This window comes from Megascapheus bottae, chromosome 5 (genome assembly GCF_031878675.1).
Source record: "Megascapheus bottae isolate mThoBot1 chromosome 5, mThoBot2.hap1, whole genome shotgun sequence".
NCBI classification, from domain to species: Eukaryota; Metazoa; Chordata; class Mammalia; order Rodentia; family Geomyidae; genus Megascapheus; species Megascapheus bottae.
In genome coordinates this window covers 85209032-85226281 of record NC_143513.1, presented here as the reverse complement: position 1 = coordinate 85226281, position 17250 = coordinate 85209032, and the positions used below count along the sequence as shown (strand labels likewise).

The following is a 17250-nucleotide window of genomic DNA, read 5'->3' as shown; positions in this document are numbered from 1 at the left end:
CCCTACTCCTGCCACAGAGCTGCTGTGGCTGTACCCCACAATAGTCACGCAAGGAAACGGCCAGACCCACAACACCAGATGGCAGACAGCCATCCTCACCAACAAAGACGTTGGATGTTCAGCCTTTACATGGTGACAAACCAATTTCTGATCTTTACAAATTGCGGCAGACAACAACACAAATGGACTAAAGCATGCCCTGTTTCTGTGTTTGAGATATGAAGTTCATGAGTTTTATTAACTTGTACTGAAATTCCTACACAAAGACAACTTTAGTACTAAGACATAATACAACATTCAATCCATAAAAAGATTATGCCCAAAGTTTTAAGAAAACACAGTTAGCGGAGGTCATTTCAATGGAGGAATTCCTTTTAATTTAGTCATCTGTGTATACCATTTTATGCATGACTTAGAAAATAGCCCATTAAAATACATTTTCATCATGGACTGTTTAAAATCTAGTAATAAATATGACAGTATTTTAGATCTGTTTCAAAAATAACTCTTAGAAAAAAAGCAGCTGGATATGACTTCATATTTTCTTTGAAGTTCAGCAACACTAGAGGGTTCATTTGTTTCCATCCAAAAAGTGACTTATTTACTGGGAATACCATAGAAACACTGCTGTAAAGTAAACCTATGGACAGAATATACAGGTCGCACATGCATGAGTGCACGAATGTCCAGCGGTCCTCCTTTTGATGGTGCTTTTAAGTGTAAGGTGGCATGTGCATGCTCCTCTGGCAGTGCTCGCTGTTCCATGGGCCTTCCTGCAGAAGCATATGCAGCTGGCCATGCTCATCTACCTTCGGGATTGTCCACTGCCTCTTCAGGTACTGGATTTCCACAGTGCCAGAAGCCTTGGCCAGTGCCAGGGCCAGAAAGCTGCCGCCAGCTTTGTCTGACTCACCCATGACAGTCATGGCCACCAGCCTGCAGGCAAGAGGGGCAGGAGAGGGAAGTCAGTTGAGTCATCTTTAACGGACTACTTCAATGACCCACCCTTGAGTGCACTTCTGTCTGAAATGTGCTCTGGCGGTCAGAGCCAGTGGGGCTCTCGGCTGTGACGATGGTGTGCTGTGCACGCGGGGGGCAGAGGATGTATGGAGAACTGTACCTTCCCACTCTGTTTTGCTGCTAACCTAAAACTTCTTTAAAGTATTTAAAAATGTATCAATATATAAACAGGATCCAATTTAAATTTAAACTGCCTAACTTTCTACACGAACCTAGAAAGCAGAAAGGCTATCAACGAGGCTGGTGGCCTGTCCTAGGCTTTATACTCACCTGTCTGGTGAGATAAGCTGTGTGGCCACAGGACCCAGGTCACTCTCAAGGAGGTCCCAGATATAGACTCTGGATGCAGCATCCTGAACCAGGAACACAGCAGGCCTTGTCGGGGACCACTGCAGGCTGGTGATAGCAGAACCTTCAGTGCTGTTGTCCCACTGGGCCAAAGGTCGCTCAGAAATCAACTGGTGCAGCCTGATACTTCCATCAGAGCAGCCAGCCTGAAAAGAGAGGGTGGAAACCATTTGTGTGTGAGCAAGTGTGCATGTGTGTGTGTGTAAGTGTGTATGTGTGTGTGTACTTTTTCGCTCAAGGCTAGCACTCCACCACTTGAGCCTCAGCTCCACCTTTGGTGGTTAACTGGAGATAATGTCTCACAGACTTCCTAGGCTGGCTTCAAACCAAGAGCCTCAGGTCTTTGCCTCCTAAGCAGTTAGGGTTACAGGTTTACACCACAGACACCCAGCTTGCATGTTTGTTTGATCCTTCCTTCCTTCCTTCCTTCCTTCCCTCCCTCCCGTCCTTCCTTCCTTCCTTCCTTCCTTCCTTCCTTCCTTCCTTCCTTCCTTCCCTCCCTCCCGTCCTTCCTCCCTCCCTTCCTTCCTTCCCTCCCTCCCTCCCTCCCTCCCTCCCTCCCTTCCTTCCTTTCTTCCTTCCTTCCTTCCTTCCTTCCTTCCTTCCTTCCTTCCTTCCTTCCCTCCCTCCCTCCTGTCCGTCCTTCCTTCCTTCCTTCCTTCCTTCCTTCCTTCCTTCCTTCCTTCCCAAAGGCCAGTGCATTTTTCAGTGCATTCGCTCTGTCTAGTTTGTACAACAAACAGGTTTTTGTTTTCTAAACATAAAGCTAAAATCATTAAATCTATCCTCAAACCTTACACAGTGAAAGCTACCTTTACACCTCTGAAATGCTGCACCACTTAAAAGCCTAATAACCCATACAGTACTGAATACACGTATAGTTATTATTTTATTTTTGTGTTGGTACCACAACTTGAACTGATCTTTTTGGGGAGCTGATCTTTAGTCTTTTTTGCTCAAATCTAGAACTCTACCATCTGAGCCACAGCCCCACTACCAGTATTTTGGTACTTGGTCACAACATTTCTTGCCCGGGATTACAGTTCTCAGATCTTAGCCTCCTGAATAGCCAGGATTACAGGCAAAAGCCACGGTGTCCAGCTAACATATTTATTTTTAATAAATATGCTGGCCTTGTGGATCACAGCGGCAGTCAACTGAATCCATCCCTAACAGTTAGGAGGCAATGCAGCCTCTGAGGGTTGAATGGGAGGGAGGGCCAAATAGGTAAAGAATACCAATGATAAGTGGCTTTCTGGACTGTGGCTGCAGCTCAGGGGTAGAGCGCTTGCCATCCTAGGATGCACAGTGCCAACCGTGGATCTCCAGCACCACAGGAAAACACAAAATTTAGTTTCTTACCAAGAATATTGGCTCTTCAAATGGTGAAAAATCAATTACATTTACTTTGATTGGTCTTATACCATGTTGCTGAGGTTTGAACAACTTGGGAGATACTCTCAAATCTTGTCTTGTGCCATGGCTTATAAAACCCTAGTAATAAAAAAGTATACAGCATAAGGTTGGACAAATTAGTCAGCATTATAATAAAAGGAGTTAATTTATCTTATATAAAGATATTCATCAGATAACCTTGGGAGAAAGATGAATGAATAGTAAGATAAAATATAAACTACTACTCACCAGGTCTGTGCCAACAATAAAGTGACTTGAATCTGAAGGCAGAAATTTGACACTCAGTGTTTGTGTAGGCCCCCAAAATTCACTGTCTTTCCGATAAAGACTGAAAGAAAACAAAAACCAAAAACAGCAACGATGATGAATAAATGGCTTGTTTGGTCAATGATGACACACAACACTGATGGATCACTAGCACTGGGCCAGGAGCCTGGCATTATCATATTTCTCTGGATGGCAACCACTTTGTTTCTTATTTCTCTTTCCACTACTGTGCACTGGATAGTTTCTGGAGATGTATTATCGTGTTCACCAAATTCCTGCCTTCCTGCCTGCCTGCCTGCCTTTCTTTTTTTGCCAGTCCTGGGGCTTGAACTCAGGACCTGGGCACTGTCTTTGGACCCTTTTTTGCTCAAGCCTAGCACTTTGCCCCTTGAGCCACAAAGCCAATTCTGGCTCTTTCTGTGAATGGGGTACCAAGGAATCAAACCCAGGACTTCAGCATGCTAGGCAAGCACTTTACCACTGGCCACACTCCTGGCCCCACCCATTCTTTCTTAAGCTCTGTTAAATCTACTGTATAATCATTAACAGTTTTGTCTGTTTATTTTTTGGTTGGTTGTGGGGCTTGAACTCTGAGCCTGGACTCTGTCTCTGAGCTCTTCAGCTCAAGGTTAGCACTCTACCACTTTGAGCTACAGTGCTACTTCCCCATTAACAGTTTTGCATTGCAGAAACAATAGTTCCATTTCTAAGGGTTCTTTGAATTGTTCCATCAACTCAAGTTTTAGTGTGCTAATCAATCCCATTGTTTGTACCTTGGTGGACAGTTTCCTCACGACTATCATTCTTATACTTGTTGTTTGTAAACTCACCTTTGGAAGACTGCTTGTTGGAACCCTAGGACTCTAGTCTACAAAGAGTACTTCTTACCAGCAAATGTCCCTATGCCTCTGAGGCCACTAGTCTGGAATACTGATGTTCATATCTCAGCTGAAGGCTCTCATGCCCACACCAACGTGGGATTTCAAGTTCTTCCAAGCCGGGGGAAGGAACTAACCTTCTCTCACACTAAAGAAGTAAGTTACACAGTTCTTAGCTCTTGCTCTATGCATCAGACAGGCACAAAGTATCCTGATTTCCTATGAGCCTCAAGCTGCAAGTACATGGTGAAGGCCTAACACAGCTGAGCCTGGTTACTCAGCCTCTGTGCCATCACCATCTGCTTAAAAGCTAACATAAACTTTCCTCTTTGCTCTTACCTTTGGATGTTTAAAAACTGCATTTAAGCTGGGTGCTGGCAGCTCACACCTGTAATCCTGGCTACTCAGGAGGCTGAGATCCAAGGATCACAGTTCAAAGGCAGCCCAGGCACAAAAGAACATGCGACTCTTATCTCCAATTAACCACTTGAAAACCAGAAGTGGCACTGTGGCTCCAGGGGTAAGGCAGTAGCCTTGAACTGAAGAGCTCAGGGACAGTACACAGGCCCAGAGTCCAAGTCCCACAACCATCCAAAAACCAACCAAACAAAAAAACCTGGCTATGCGTATATAGTGCATGAAGTGAATCCAATGCTATTTCTTCCTGTCTTTTCAAGATGACAGTTTTAGCTCACAAAGATCCATTCTCACCTGTTACCCAACTGGATCACAGCACTGTGCACCAACTTGATCCTCCCTCCGGGTAAGAGACCTAGAAAAGAAAAGCCAGAAATTCCCATGCCTCTTAATACAAGCTTAGCAAATACATAGGTGGTCTGAAATCATTACAGTTTAAATAGCTATAATCGGAAATAAAACAAAAATCTAACTCTCTCCCTGAGCAGGGTGAAAATCCAAAGCAGCTTTGAGGTGCCGGGAGTTTACCCTAGAGGTGGAGTGCTTGCCTAGCATGCACAAAGGCCCGGTTCAATTTCTCATTACCACAAACATAGAAAACCTAGAAGTGGTGCTGTGGCTCAATAGAGTGCTTGGCTTCAGGAAAGCCCAAGGTTAGTGCTCAGGTTCTGAGTTCAAGCCCCAACACTGGCCAAAAAATAAATAAATAAATAAAGAGCAGCTTCGACACCTGTAGAAGGGATTAGTGAGATCATGTTCTGGAAACCCTATGCCCTCAGGTTTGATAAGCTAAGGGCAATGGGCCACAGGCACAGTCAGCACAACTAAAACAACAGGAAACACTGCAGTCAATGTCTACAAGGAATCTCGGCTACCAAACACATCCTTGGAATAGACACAAAGACCACAGGGTTCCTAGCACCTCCAGGCCTCCTCAGCCGACCTCACTGCTCCATCAGCTCTCCTCACTGTTCCATCAGCTCTCCTCACTGTTCCATCAGCTCTCCTCACTGCTCCATCAGCTCTCCTCACTGCTCCATCAGCTCTCCTCACTGCTCCATCAGCTCTCCTCACTGCTCCATCAGCTCTCCTCACTGTTCCATCATGTCTCCTCACTGTTCCATCAGCTCTCCTCACTACTCCATCAGCTCTCCTCACTGTTCCATCAGCTCTCCTCACTGTTCCATCAGCTCTCCTCACTGCTCCATCAGCTCTCCTCACTACTCCATCAGCTCTCCTCACTGCTCCATCAGCTCTCCTCACTGTTCCATCAGCTCTCCTCACTGCTCCATCAGCTCTCCTCACTGCTCCATCAGCTCTCCTCACTGCTCCATCAGCTCTCCTCACTGTTCCATCAGCTCTCCTCACTGCTCCATCAGCTCTCCTCACTGCTCCATCAGCTCTCCTCACTGCTCCATCAGCTCTCCTCACTGTTCCATCAGCTCTCCTCACTACTCCATCAGCTCTCCTCACTGCTCCATCAGCTCTCCTCACTGTTCCATCAGCTCTCCTCACTACTCCATCAGCTCTCCTCACTGCTCCATCAGCTCTCCTCACTGTTCCATCAGCTCTCCTCACTGCTCCATCAGCTCTCCTCACTGCTCCATCAGCTGTCCTCACTGCTCCATCAGCTCTCCTCACTGTTCCATCAGCTCTCCTCACTGTTCCATCAGCTCTCCTCACTGTTCCATCAGCTCTCCTCAGTGCTCCATCAGCTCTCCTCACTGTTCCATCAGCTCTCCTCACTGTTCCATCAGCTCTCCTCACTGCTCCATCAGCTCTCCTCACTGCTCCATCAGCTCTCCTCACTGCTCCATCAGCTCTCCTCACTGCTCCATCAGCTCTCCTCACTGTTCCATCAGCTCTCCTCACTGCTCCATCAGCTCTCCTCACTGCTCCATCAGCTCTCCTCACTGCTCCATCAGCTCTCCTCACTGTTCCATCAGCTCTCCTCACTACTCCATCAGCTCTCCTCACTGCTCCATCAGCTCTCCTCACTGTTCCATCAGCTCTCCTCACTGCTCCATCAGCTCTCCTCACTGCTCCATCAGCTGTCCTCACTGCTCCATCAGCTCTCCTCACTGTTCCATCAGCTCTCCTCACTGTTCCATCAGCTCTCCTCACTGTTCCATCAGCTCTCCTCAGTGCTCCATCAGCTCTCCTCACTGTTCCATCAGCTCTCCTCACTGTTCCATCAGCTCTCCTCAGTGCTCCATCAGCTCTCCTCACTGCTCCATCAGCTCTCCTCACTGTTCCATCAGCTCTCCTCACTGCTCCATCAGCTCTCCTCACTGCTCCATCAGCTCTCCTCACTGCTCCATCAGCTCTCCTCACTGTTCCATCAGCTCTCCTCACTACTCCATCAGCTCTCCTCACTGCTCCATCAGCTCTCCTCACTGTTCCATCAGCTCTCCTCACTGCTCCATCAGCTCTCCTCACTGCTCCATCAGCTGTCCTCACTGCTCCATCAGCTCTCCTCACTGTTCCATCAGCTCTCCTCACTGTTCCATCAGCTCTCCTCACTGTTCCATCAGCTCTCCTCAGTGCTCCATCAGCTCTCCTCACTGTTCCATCAGCTCTCCTCACTGTTCCATCAGCTCTCCTCACTGCTCCATCAGCTCTCCTCACTGCTCCATCAGCTCTCCTCACTGCTCCATCAGCTCTCCTCACTGCTCCATCAGCTCTCCTCACTGCTCCATCAGCTCTCCTCAGTGCTCCATCAGCTCTCCTCACTGCTCCATCAGCTCTCCTCACTGCTCCATCAGCTCTCCTCACTGCTCCATCAGCTCTCCTCACTGCTCCATCAGCTCTCCTCACTGCTCCATCAGCTCTCCTCACTGCTCCATCAGCTCTCCTCACTGTTCCATCAGCTCTCCTCACTGCTCCATCAGCTCTCCTCACTGCTCCATCAGCTCTCCTCACTGTTCCATCAGCCCTCCTCACTGTTCCATCAGCTCTCCTCACTGTTCCATCAGCTCTCCTCACTGCTCCATCAGCTCTCCTCACTGCTCCATCAGCTCTCCTCACTGCTCCATCAGCTCTCCTCACTGCTCCATCAGCTCTCCTCACTGTTCCATCAGCTCTCCTCACTGTTCCATCAGCTCTCCTCACTGCTCCATCAGCTCTCCTCACTGTTCCATCAGCTCTCCTCACTGCTCCATCAGCTCTCCTCACTGCTCCATCAGCTCTCCTCACTGCTCCATCAGCTCTCCTCACTGTTCCATCAGCTCTCCTCACTGCTCCATCAGCTCTCCTCACTGTTCCATCAGCTCTCCTCACTGTTCCATCAGCTCTCCTCACTGCTCCATCAGCTCTCCTCACTGCTCCATCAGCTCTCCTCACTGTTCCATCAGCTCTCACTGCTCCATCAGCTCTCCTCACTGTTCCATCAGCTCTTCTCACTGCTCCATCAGCTCTCCTCACTGTTCCATCAGCTCTCCTCACTGTTCCATCAGCTCTCCTCACTGCTCCATCAGCTCTCCTCACTGCTCCATCAGCTCTCCTCACTGTTCCATCAGCTCTCCTCACTGTTCCATCAGCTCTCCTCACTGCTCCATCATGTCTCCTCACTGTTCCATCAGCTCTCCTCACTGTTCCATCAGCTCTCCTCACTGCTCCATCAGGTCTCCTCACTGCTCCATCAGCCCTCCTCACGGTTCCATCAGCTCTCCTCACTGTTCCATCAGCTCTCCTCACTGTTCCATCAGCTCTCCTCACTGCCCCATCAGCTCTCCTCACTGCCCCATCAGCTCTCCTCACTGCTCCATCAGCTCTCCTCACTGCTCCATCAGCTCTCCTCACTGCTCCATCAGCTCTCCTCACTGTTCCATCAGCTCTCCTCACTACTCCATCAGCTCTCCTCACTGTTCCATCAGCTCTCCTCACTGCTCCATCAGCTCTCCTCACTGCTCCATCAGCTCTCCTCACTGCTCCATCAGCTCTCCTCACTGCTCCATCAGCTCTCCTCACTGCCCCATCAGCTCTCCTCACTGCTCCATCAGCTCTCCTCACTGCTCCATCAGCTCTCCTCACTGCTCCATCAGCTCTCCTCACTGCTCCATCAGCTCTCCTCACTGTTCCATCAGCTCTCCTCACTACTCCATCAGCTCTCCTCACTGTTCCATCAGCTCTCCTCACTGCTCCATCAGCTCTCCTCACTACTCCATCAGCTCTCCTCACTGTTCCATCAGCTCTCCTCACTACTCCATCAGCTCTCCTCACTGTTCCATCAGCTCTCCTCACTGTTCCATCAGCTCTCCTCACTGCTCCATCAGCTCTCCTCACTACTCCATCAGCTCTCCTCACTGCTCCATCAGCTCTCCTCACTGTTCCATCAGCTCTCACTGCTCCATCAGCTCTCCTCACTGTTCCATCAGCTTTCCTCACTACTCCATCATCAGTCCTCCTCACTGCTCCATCTGTCTCTCTAACTTTCTTCATCAAACCCTGTGGGGCTATATAGTTCCTTGACCTGTTTCTCCCCTCCCCTGCTCTTCCATCCCTTTTTTGGTTTCCTTAAAATGTGTGGTCCGACATTGTCCCTTTGGCCAGGTACATGCTTGGTCTCCTTATCTATCCCACTGCTCACTGGATATTTGGGATTCTGAGCATGGTACTGCCTAGAACTTGCAAGCAGTGGACTTTAGAGCATACAGGAATACAGTTCATAGCTTAAAAGGGCTGCTACCCCTTTGCATCCATGGCAGGAGAATGTTCAAGTTTTCATTCACAGATGTGACACTCTCCTGCATTTGCACAGCAAGCCTGCCACTAACCTTGGGCCATATCTACTGCAAATTCCAAATGGCGCCATAACTACACACGTGCAAGGTATCAGCACTGGCCCCACCCAGATCGCTGTCCCAAATCTAAGGAACTGGAGCACAGCCAGTATCACTCCTGCTGTATACTTGCCACACCCTGAAAACAGGAGGTTGGAGGCATATATGCTGATAAGAAAATTGGGTTGAAATCAGAGAAGACCACAGAATGCAGGAATTATTCCATAATTTCTGAGACCTTCTTGGAACTGGAAACTATTTTTTGCTCTCACTCATTTCTTTGTGTAGTCTTAAGAGAGCTACATTTAGCACATGAGCAAGTGCTGGGAAAATCATAAACACAGGAAGAAAACCCAAAGTAAGGACACAAGGACGTAGACTTGGATATATGCTAGGAAAGGTCTGTGGAAAACAGTGCCTTCTTATCTCAGAGAATGACTCCCTGTCGTGGACAGAGCGCCGTCGGATCACTCCAGCAAATGAGCTTATTTGCTCAATCGTTGATCAAGTAGAACTTTTTCTATTGGTGGTTGTTTTTTGTTTTTTTTTTAACCAGTATTGGAGCTTGAACGCAGTGCACTGTGCTCAAGCTTTCTTAAAGCTAACACTCTACCAGTTGAGCTATAGCACTACTTCGGGCTTTTTCTGGGTATGTAGTACCAAGAACTCAGACCTAGGGCTTCATGCATGCTAGGTGAGCACTTTACCACTAGGCCAAACTCCTGGCCCCAGTCTGTTGATAATTTTACAAACAATATTTGGTATATTTTAATTTGGTATATTGGTATATTTTAAAAACAGCTAATAGTAGATTTTACAAATAGTAATATCTTTAATCTCTTCTCATTTTAGCAAAATCTGTCTAAAATTAATGTTTGAGTTTAATAGTTACCTAAATCACTCATTGAGCCTGCAATATCTGCCTTTGGTAATTCAACAACCACCTAAAAATAAAATATTAAAAATAAATATTGATAGATTTTTATAAATCTAAGCATTTTATAATTTTATAAGCATTTTATAATTCTAAGCTAATTTTATAACAATCTAAAAAGAATAGTTCTAATTAAGATATTATATATTTTAGGTCCTATAATTGCTTTGGAAAGAAAAGACTGGTCATTAACTTTAGGACTGACTTTTTTTTTTTGCCAGTCCTGGGGCTTGAACTCAGGGCCTAGACAATGTCCTTGGGCTTTCTCAAGGCTAAAGCTCTACCCTTTTGGGCCACAGCACCACTTCTGGCTTTTTTTCTGTGTATGTGATACCGGGGAATCAAACCCAGGGCTTTGTGCATAGTAGGTGAGCACTCTACCACTAGGCCACACTTTTATTAATTCTGTTAATTTATTAATATTCTCTTCACTCAGTGACTGTATCATTAGCCAATGTTTCATACACACTATAGGAAGTCCGGACACTTTCTAGCCTGATACCTGTTCCATCAGCCCCCTCCATATTCCCAAGGCCTGCAGAAGATTCCTACTGAGTAGTCAGTTGGGTCCCACACTGTGTATAAAATCTGGTATCCCCTCTTCACAGTACAAATAAATCCCATCCTCACTGTTATCATTCTAGTCTTTCCTGAGCCTCCCCACCCAAATTCAGGTGCTATTCTCCACCCAATCACTTTACCCCAGCCTGTGCACCTACTTACCCACATATTGAGAATCCCGCTCTCGTCTAAGGAAGCAATGTGGAATGACAAACCTGACATTTCTAAGGAACACAGAAACAAAATAAAGTTACTTTAAGAAGTCATGTTTCATACCTGTAGCTTGAAGGTTTTACACGAATGAGAGATCACATACCTGAGTAAGAGATCACATACCTTCCTGAGTAGCGAAGGGAGAAAGCACAAAACTCTGTTTTTTGTAGACAGATGTGGCAACAGGCTCTATGGCTTGAAGAGAACTTTGGTGGTTTACTGATGTAAGGATTCCATCTAGAGTTTAAAGGCCCACAGTATCATGTATCACTAATGAGTCATAGAAATATATCAAGAAATTACATGAGAAATGAAGGAAAAGAAGAATCATCTCAGAAATGTAGGCCATACAGCAGGAGTCCCTGGAAGAGCAATCATCCTCTAGGCAGGCACCCCTTCCCAGGGTGTGAAATCTGGTCCCACGGCTGTCTCAAGACTCAAACCTCACTTAAAACTCTGTAGACTTGTTAACAACATTTAGATGGCAAAATAAAATAAAAAGAGCATTTCAGGGAGTAATTTATTTTATTTGGTTAGCCTTCTGTATTCATGGGTTCCTCATCTGTGGATCCAATCAATTATGGATTGAAAATAATCAAGCAGACCATTGCCCCTGACACGGCAGATATTTTCTTGTTTTTACTCCCGAAGTACTAGAGTATAGCAGCTAACTACACACCACTTATGCTGCTAGGATCCTAAGTCATCTATAGTTGACTTAAAGAGTACAAAGGAGGCTGTGCATAGGTTACATACAAATATGAGAGAAGCATCCAGAGATTTTTAGCATCTGAGAGGGACCCTGAATCAATCCCTCACCAATATGGAAGTACAACTATATATAATTTTATTTTTAAAATGATGCTAGATTGAGCTAAAAGTTTGGCCTAGTTCAAAGACCTGGGTTCAATTCCTTGATACCACATACATAGAAAAAAGCTAGAAGTGGTGCTGTGGCTCAAGTGGTAGAGCTCTAGCCTTGAGAAAGTCCAAGGACAGTGCTCAGGCCCTGAGCTCAAGCCCCACAACTGGCAAAAAAAAAAAAAAATCACAAAATGGGACTTGGAGGTATGGTTAAAGTGGTGAAATGCCTGCCTAGCAAGTGTAAGACCCTAAGATCAAACCCCAGCACTGCCAACAAAAATAGATATACTTTGGGCTGGGAGTTTGGCCTAGTGATAGAATGCCTGCCTGGCATGCTCGAAGACCCGGGTTCGATTCCTGATACCACATACATAGAAAAGCCGGAAGTGGTGCTGTTGCTCAAGTGGTAGAGCGCTAGCTTTGAGGAAAAAGCCCAAAGACAGTGCTCAGGCTCTGAGTTCAAACCCCAAGACTGGCAAAATGAAAAAAAAAAAAGATATATTTTATAACTGCATCAAAATCCATAAGACACCTACCTAAAACACACACTCTCACTCCAGGATAATATTTGGTTGGTAGAGGAATTAAAAAAAATATTTTATATATGAAGTATGGGTATAAGGAGGAGATAAGCAAAAACTTCTTAGCTGTGACACACCAAAAAAATAATAAGAGAAAAAAAGAAATGAATTGAAGTCCATCAAGTGTTACATAAATCTAGAAAAACATAAAGACTCAAAACTTAAAAAGAAGACTAGGGTGCTGTGCAGCAATTAGGGTTAATAAGGCTCTCAGCTGGAACCCAGCAACACACATACAACACCCACTCTCCATAGTCGCAATGAAGCCCTATTAGTAAATGCTTATGTATTTATCTATTTAGGTCAGTTGTGGTCTTGAACTCCAGTGCAGTGCTCTACCACTTTGAGCCACAGTTCTACTTCTAGTTTTCTGGTGGTCAGCTGGAGAGAAGAGTGTCATGGACTTTCCTACCCAGGATGGCTTCAAACCATGATTCTCAGATCTCAGCCTCCTGAGTAGCTAAGATTATAGAGGTAAGCCACCAGAGTCCAGACAAGAGTATATGCTAATCTAGAAAAGAAAATAATACAGGGGCTAGAGATGTGGCCTAGTTTGGTAGAGTGATAGCCAATGAGAAAAAGCAGCAAGTACCAAGTTTGAGTTAGGTCTTAAATTTAAAATAAATAAGTAAATTAATAAGTAAGCAAATAAATAAAATAATCCAAACCAGACAGAGGCAGCTTATACTTGCAATCCTAGCTACTTAGGAGACGGAGATTTTAGGATGATGGTTCAAAGCTAGCCAGGCACAAAAGTCCATGAGACTCCTATCTCCAATTTACCACCAAAAAGTGGAGGTATGCACAAGTGGTAGAATTCTAGCCTTGAACAACAACAACAACAACAAAAAAATAAGGGACAGTGGTCAACCTATGACTTTAAGTCCTAGACCCAGCACAAACTATCATCATCATCATCATCATCATCATCATCATCATCATCATCATCATCGTATCGTCATCACATCATCATCCAATAGAGAATAGGCAAAAGATCTGAATGGGCATAAGCAATGAAGATATATGGTAGACAATGCCACTGTCATTACTTAAAACTACAGCTGGATACTACTACACATGTATTAGAACTAAATTTAAAACAAAATGATAAAATCAGGTGCTGGTAAGTTACTCTAGTAACTGAAACATATTTTGCTTGGCATACAAACTGATATATATATACTTGGATACACAGGCTCTTAGATGCAAACGTTAATTGTAATCATCAGCAATTTGAATTAATCAAATTCAAAGTAGGAATGAAAATCTGAAACATGAAACAACACAAAGCAATTTCAAATGCCTTAGGACAGTATATGATTATATTCCTTAGATACATGGAAAAAGCAAAACTAAAGGACCAGAAAAACAGATCAGTGCCAGTGAGAAGGGAGAGAAAAGCAGGTGCCTGCATGATGCAGTGTGCTCCTGAAGGTAAACAACGAGATCAAGCAGCAGAGAGCAGAGCCTGGCCCTTCAGCCCACAAGCTTTATCCCCTACAGGAAGTGGATAAAGAGCTGGTGTCAAGTCAGTCACCTCGGACTCCATGTCACCTCTCTAAAGAACTGGGTGATAGCAGGGTGCTGGAGGCTCAAGCTTGTAATCCTAGCTACTCAGGAGGCTGAGAGCTAAGGATTGCAGTTCAAAGCCAGCTGGAGCACAAAAGTCCATGAGACTTTATCTCCAATTAACCACCAGGAAACTGGAAGTGGCGCCATAGTTTAAGTGGTAGAGTGCTAGCCTTGAGCTGAAGAGCTCAAGGGCGGTGCTCAGGCTCAGAGCTGAAGCCCCACAACCAACAGAAAGAAAGAAGAAAGAAAGAAAGAAAGAAAGAAAGAAAGAAAGAAAGAAAGAAAGAAAGAAAGAAAGAAAGAAGGAAAGAAAGAAAGAAGGAAGGAAGGAAGGAAGGAAGGAAGGAAGGAAGGGAGGGAGGGGAAGGGAAGGGAAGGGAAAGGAAAGGAAAGGAAAGGAAAGGAAAGGAAAGGAAAGGAAAGGAAAGGAAAGGAAGGAAGGAAGGAAAGGAAGGAAGGAAGGAAGGAAGGAAAGAAAGAAAGACAGAAAGAAAGAAAGAAAATAAGAAAGAAAGGATTTTCGCCTGAGTAAATAAAAAGTAAGGATCCTGGAAGGTTGCCCAGTTTCTGCTTCCTTTCATCCCCTTTACTACCTCAAACATAATTACACCACATGAGCACACACAGGCCAATATACTTTTAAACAAGGCTGAAATTTAGAGCTTAGGGGTCTAGCACACTAGAGGCCCTAGGTTCAATCCCCCAAACTGCAGTCAATTATCAATCAATATTCAAGCCAATTAATTTTTTTTTTTTTGCAATTTTTAGAATCTCCAGATTAAACATGAAAAAAATTCCAATGAGCCAGAAGTGTGGCTTAGTGGTAGAGTGCTTGTCTAGCATGCATGAAGCCCTGGGTTTGATTCCTCAGTACATATATATAGGAAAAAGCCAGAGGTAGTGTTGTGGCTCAAGTAGCAGAGTGCTTATGTTGAGCAAAAGTGCTCAATGACAGTGCCCAGACCCTAAGTCCAAGCCCTGGGACTGAAAAAAGAAAAATTAAAAAAAAAAAGTCCAATCACTACTGGCCACTACTTAAGGATTACTGATCTGCCCCCATGTCTCAGATCCCTGACAGTGTGAATGAATAAACACAAATAAGTTAAAATTTCGGTTCTTGATGCTCTAATTGCTTTTCGAAACCTGGGACTGGCAGACAGCTAACACTAACCAGTGGAAAATGTTGGTGTCCTGAAAGTCCAGAAGCAGTCGCTCAGCCTCACATAATGATGTATTCTGGAGTCTTCTCTCAAGTCCCACACAACCACTGAGCCATGGACTGTCCCCGCAAACAGCAAGAATGCTTTAAAAGGGCTGAAGCAGCAACATGTGACCTACAACAGAAATGCAGATGGGTAAAGGCTGGAAAATACAAAACAGTGGTCACAGAAACTAAGTTTACCAAGTATGCTATTTCATTTTACATGCACGAGTGTCACTACAAAATCTTTCCCTCTCCCATGACAGACCAAATATATATATATATATATATATATATATATATATATATATATATATATATATATTTTTTAATTTAAAAAGGGCCAGGAGTGTGGCCTAGTGGTAGAGTGCTTGCCTGGCATGCACAAAGCCCTGGGTACAATTCCTCCATAACACATATACAGAAAAGGCCAGAAGTGGTGCTGTGGCAAAAGTGGCAGAGACCTAGCCTTGAGCAAAAAATGTCCAAGGACAGTGCCCAGGTTCAAGCCCCAGGACTGGCAGAAAAAAGAAAAAAAAAATCTTTCCCTCCAGGAAGCTGTGAGGTATAGTACAAAAATAAAATTTAGACAGTGGCCAGGCCCAGAGTTCAAGCCCCACAACCAACAATAAATAAATAGATAAAAATAAAATTTTTAGTGCAGTATATAACTTTTCTAAGAATTTAAATGAAAAACACATGTAAGACTGTAATGGCCACAACTATAATGTTCCTAGCATACATCTGGGTATACAAAGTGTGCTTAATAAACTTTCCCATTGAATGCAAGCAAGTGAACTTCAAAAATGGTAATTTCCGCCTTTGTCACTTTATTTATATTCTGTATTACAAAGAGTTTTGCTTTCAACAACAAGTACATGAAAAGGTACTTATCATCTATCTGGGAGAAATCAGTGGTTTCTGAAGTCAAATCAATCAAAAAGGAAACAAGCACAAATGGACAGTTGTCTCAGTGGCCTGTTTCTGCACCCAGTAGTGGAGAGTAGATACCATGACACCGCAAGTACAGCAAGCCACAACGTGAACTTGTGGGTTTCCACAGCGGAGATAGCATGGCCAATGTTTTCAATGAGCCAATAGTTATATTCACTGTCTACTTCTAGATGACCAAGAGGCCACTGCCACAGCACCCTGGGTTCTTCTGTATGAGCTCTTCTTAGAATTTCTAGAATCTCAACACCAAACTACATCCATATGTCCTATCACTTGCCAGAATCAAGGGCAAAAGTGACCTTGGTGTCTCCACCATCTCCCACCAACCAGCTCCCAACAAACACATCCGTCTCTCCTCAGTGTACCTTGGACTCACATATCAGAACCTTCTGGGGCCCTGAAGGCTGCCAAATGTCCCACACACAAAGGAGGAATCTGTTGTCCAGTGGTGGGGAGAATGTCTTTCCTGGCAAGTCGTGGACGGAGACCACTGTCTGCCTCTGAACTTGAGAGGCATGTAAGCAGAGTACTTTTCGATCTAGAGTTTAAAAAAAAAAAAGGTGCAATTTACTAATTTTAACAGAGTCCATGTCAAATTAACATACCCCACTCAAATTCCAGGTTAATGGAAAAAAAATATGGTCCTTTTAAAGCTGAACAAATATGAAATCAGAGTGGGGGGAAAGGAAAGGGGGTTGTTTTATTTTTTTTTGCTGCTCCTGGGGCTTGAATTCAGGGACTGGGTGCTATCCCTGAACCTCTTTGTGCTCAAGTCTAGCACTCTACCACTTAAGCCACAGCACCACGTACAGTTTATTGGAGATGAAGAGTCTCATGGATCTTCCTGCCCAGGTTGGCTTCGAATTACAATACTCACATCTTAGCCTCCTGAGTAGCTAGGGTTATAAAAACCCTATTAAGGGACCAGGAGTTTGGCCTAGTGGTAGAGTGCCTGCCTAGCATGCATGAAGACCCAGGTTCTATTCCTTGGTACCACATACATAGAAAAAGCCAGAAGTGGTGCTGTGACTCAAGTAGTAGAGCTCTAGCCTTGAGAAAGCACAAAGACAGTCCTCAGGCCCTGAGTCCAAGCACCGGGACTGGCAAACAAAACAACAAACAAAACCCTTTAAAACCCAGCAAAATCTGGGTTTAAAAAAAAAAAAGCCAGAAGTGGTGTTGAGGCTCAAGTGGTAGAGCTTCAATCTTGAGAAAGTCCAAGGACAGTGCTCAGGCTCTGAGC

The 17250-nt window shown here is 44.8% G+C and overlaps 1 protein-coding gene across 4 annotated transcripts in view; it reads right to left on the bottom strand.

Annotated features, from left to right (window-relative positions):
* Positions 1–354: 354 nt before the first annotated feature.
* Dync2i1 (dynein 2 intermediate chain 1) overlaps positions 355–17250 on the bottom strand; it is a 77733-nt gene continuing 60837 nt past the window's right edge. For all 4 annotated transcript variants that reach the window (XM_090333617.1, XM_090333618.1, XM_090333619.1 and 1 more), the window contains 10 exons: positions 16373–16545; positions 15024–15186; positions 10959–11072; positions 10785–10846; positions 10020–10071; positions 4641–4701; positions 3013–3112; positions 2731–2862; positions 1291–1514; positions 355–936 (listed from right to left, as the gene is read on the bottom strand). In XM_090333617.1, the coding sequence (XP_090189743.1) occupies positions 714–936; positions 1291–1514; positions 2731–2862; positions 3013–3112; positions 4641–4701; positions 10020–10071; positions 10785–10846; positions 10959–11072; positions 15024–15186; positions 16373–16545 (1304 nt within the window). In that variant the 3' untranslated portion in view covers positions 355–713. The remainder of the gene's footprint in view (positions 937–1290; positions 1515–2730; positions 2863–3012; positions 3113–4640; positions 4702–10019; positions 10072–10784; positions 10847–10958; positions 11073–15023; positions 15187–16372; positions 16546–17250) is intronic.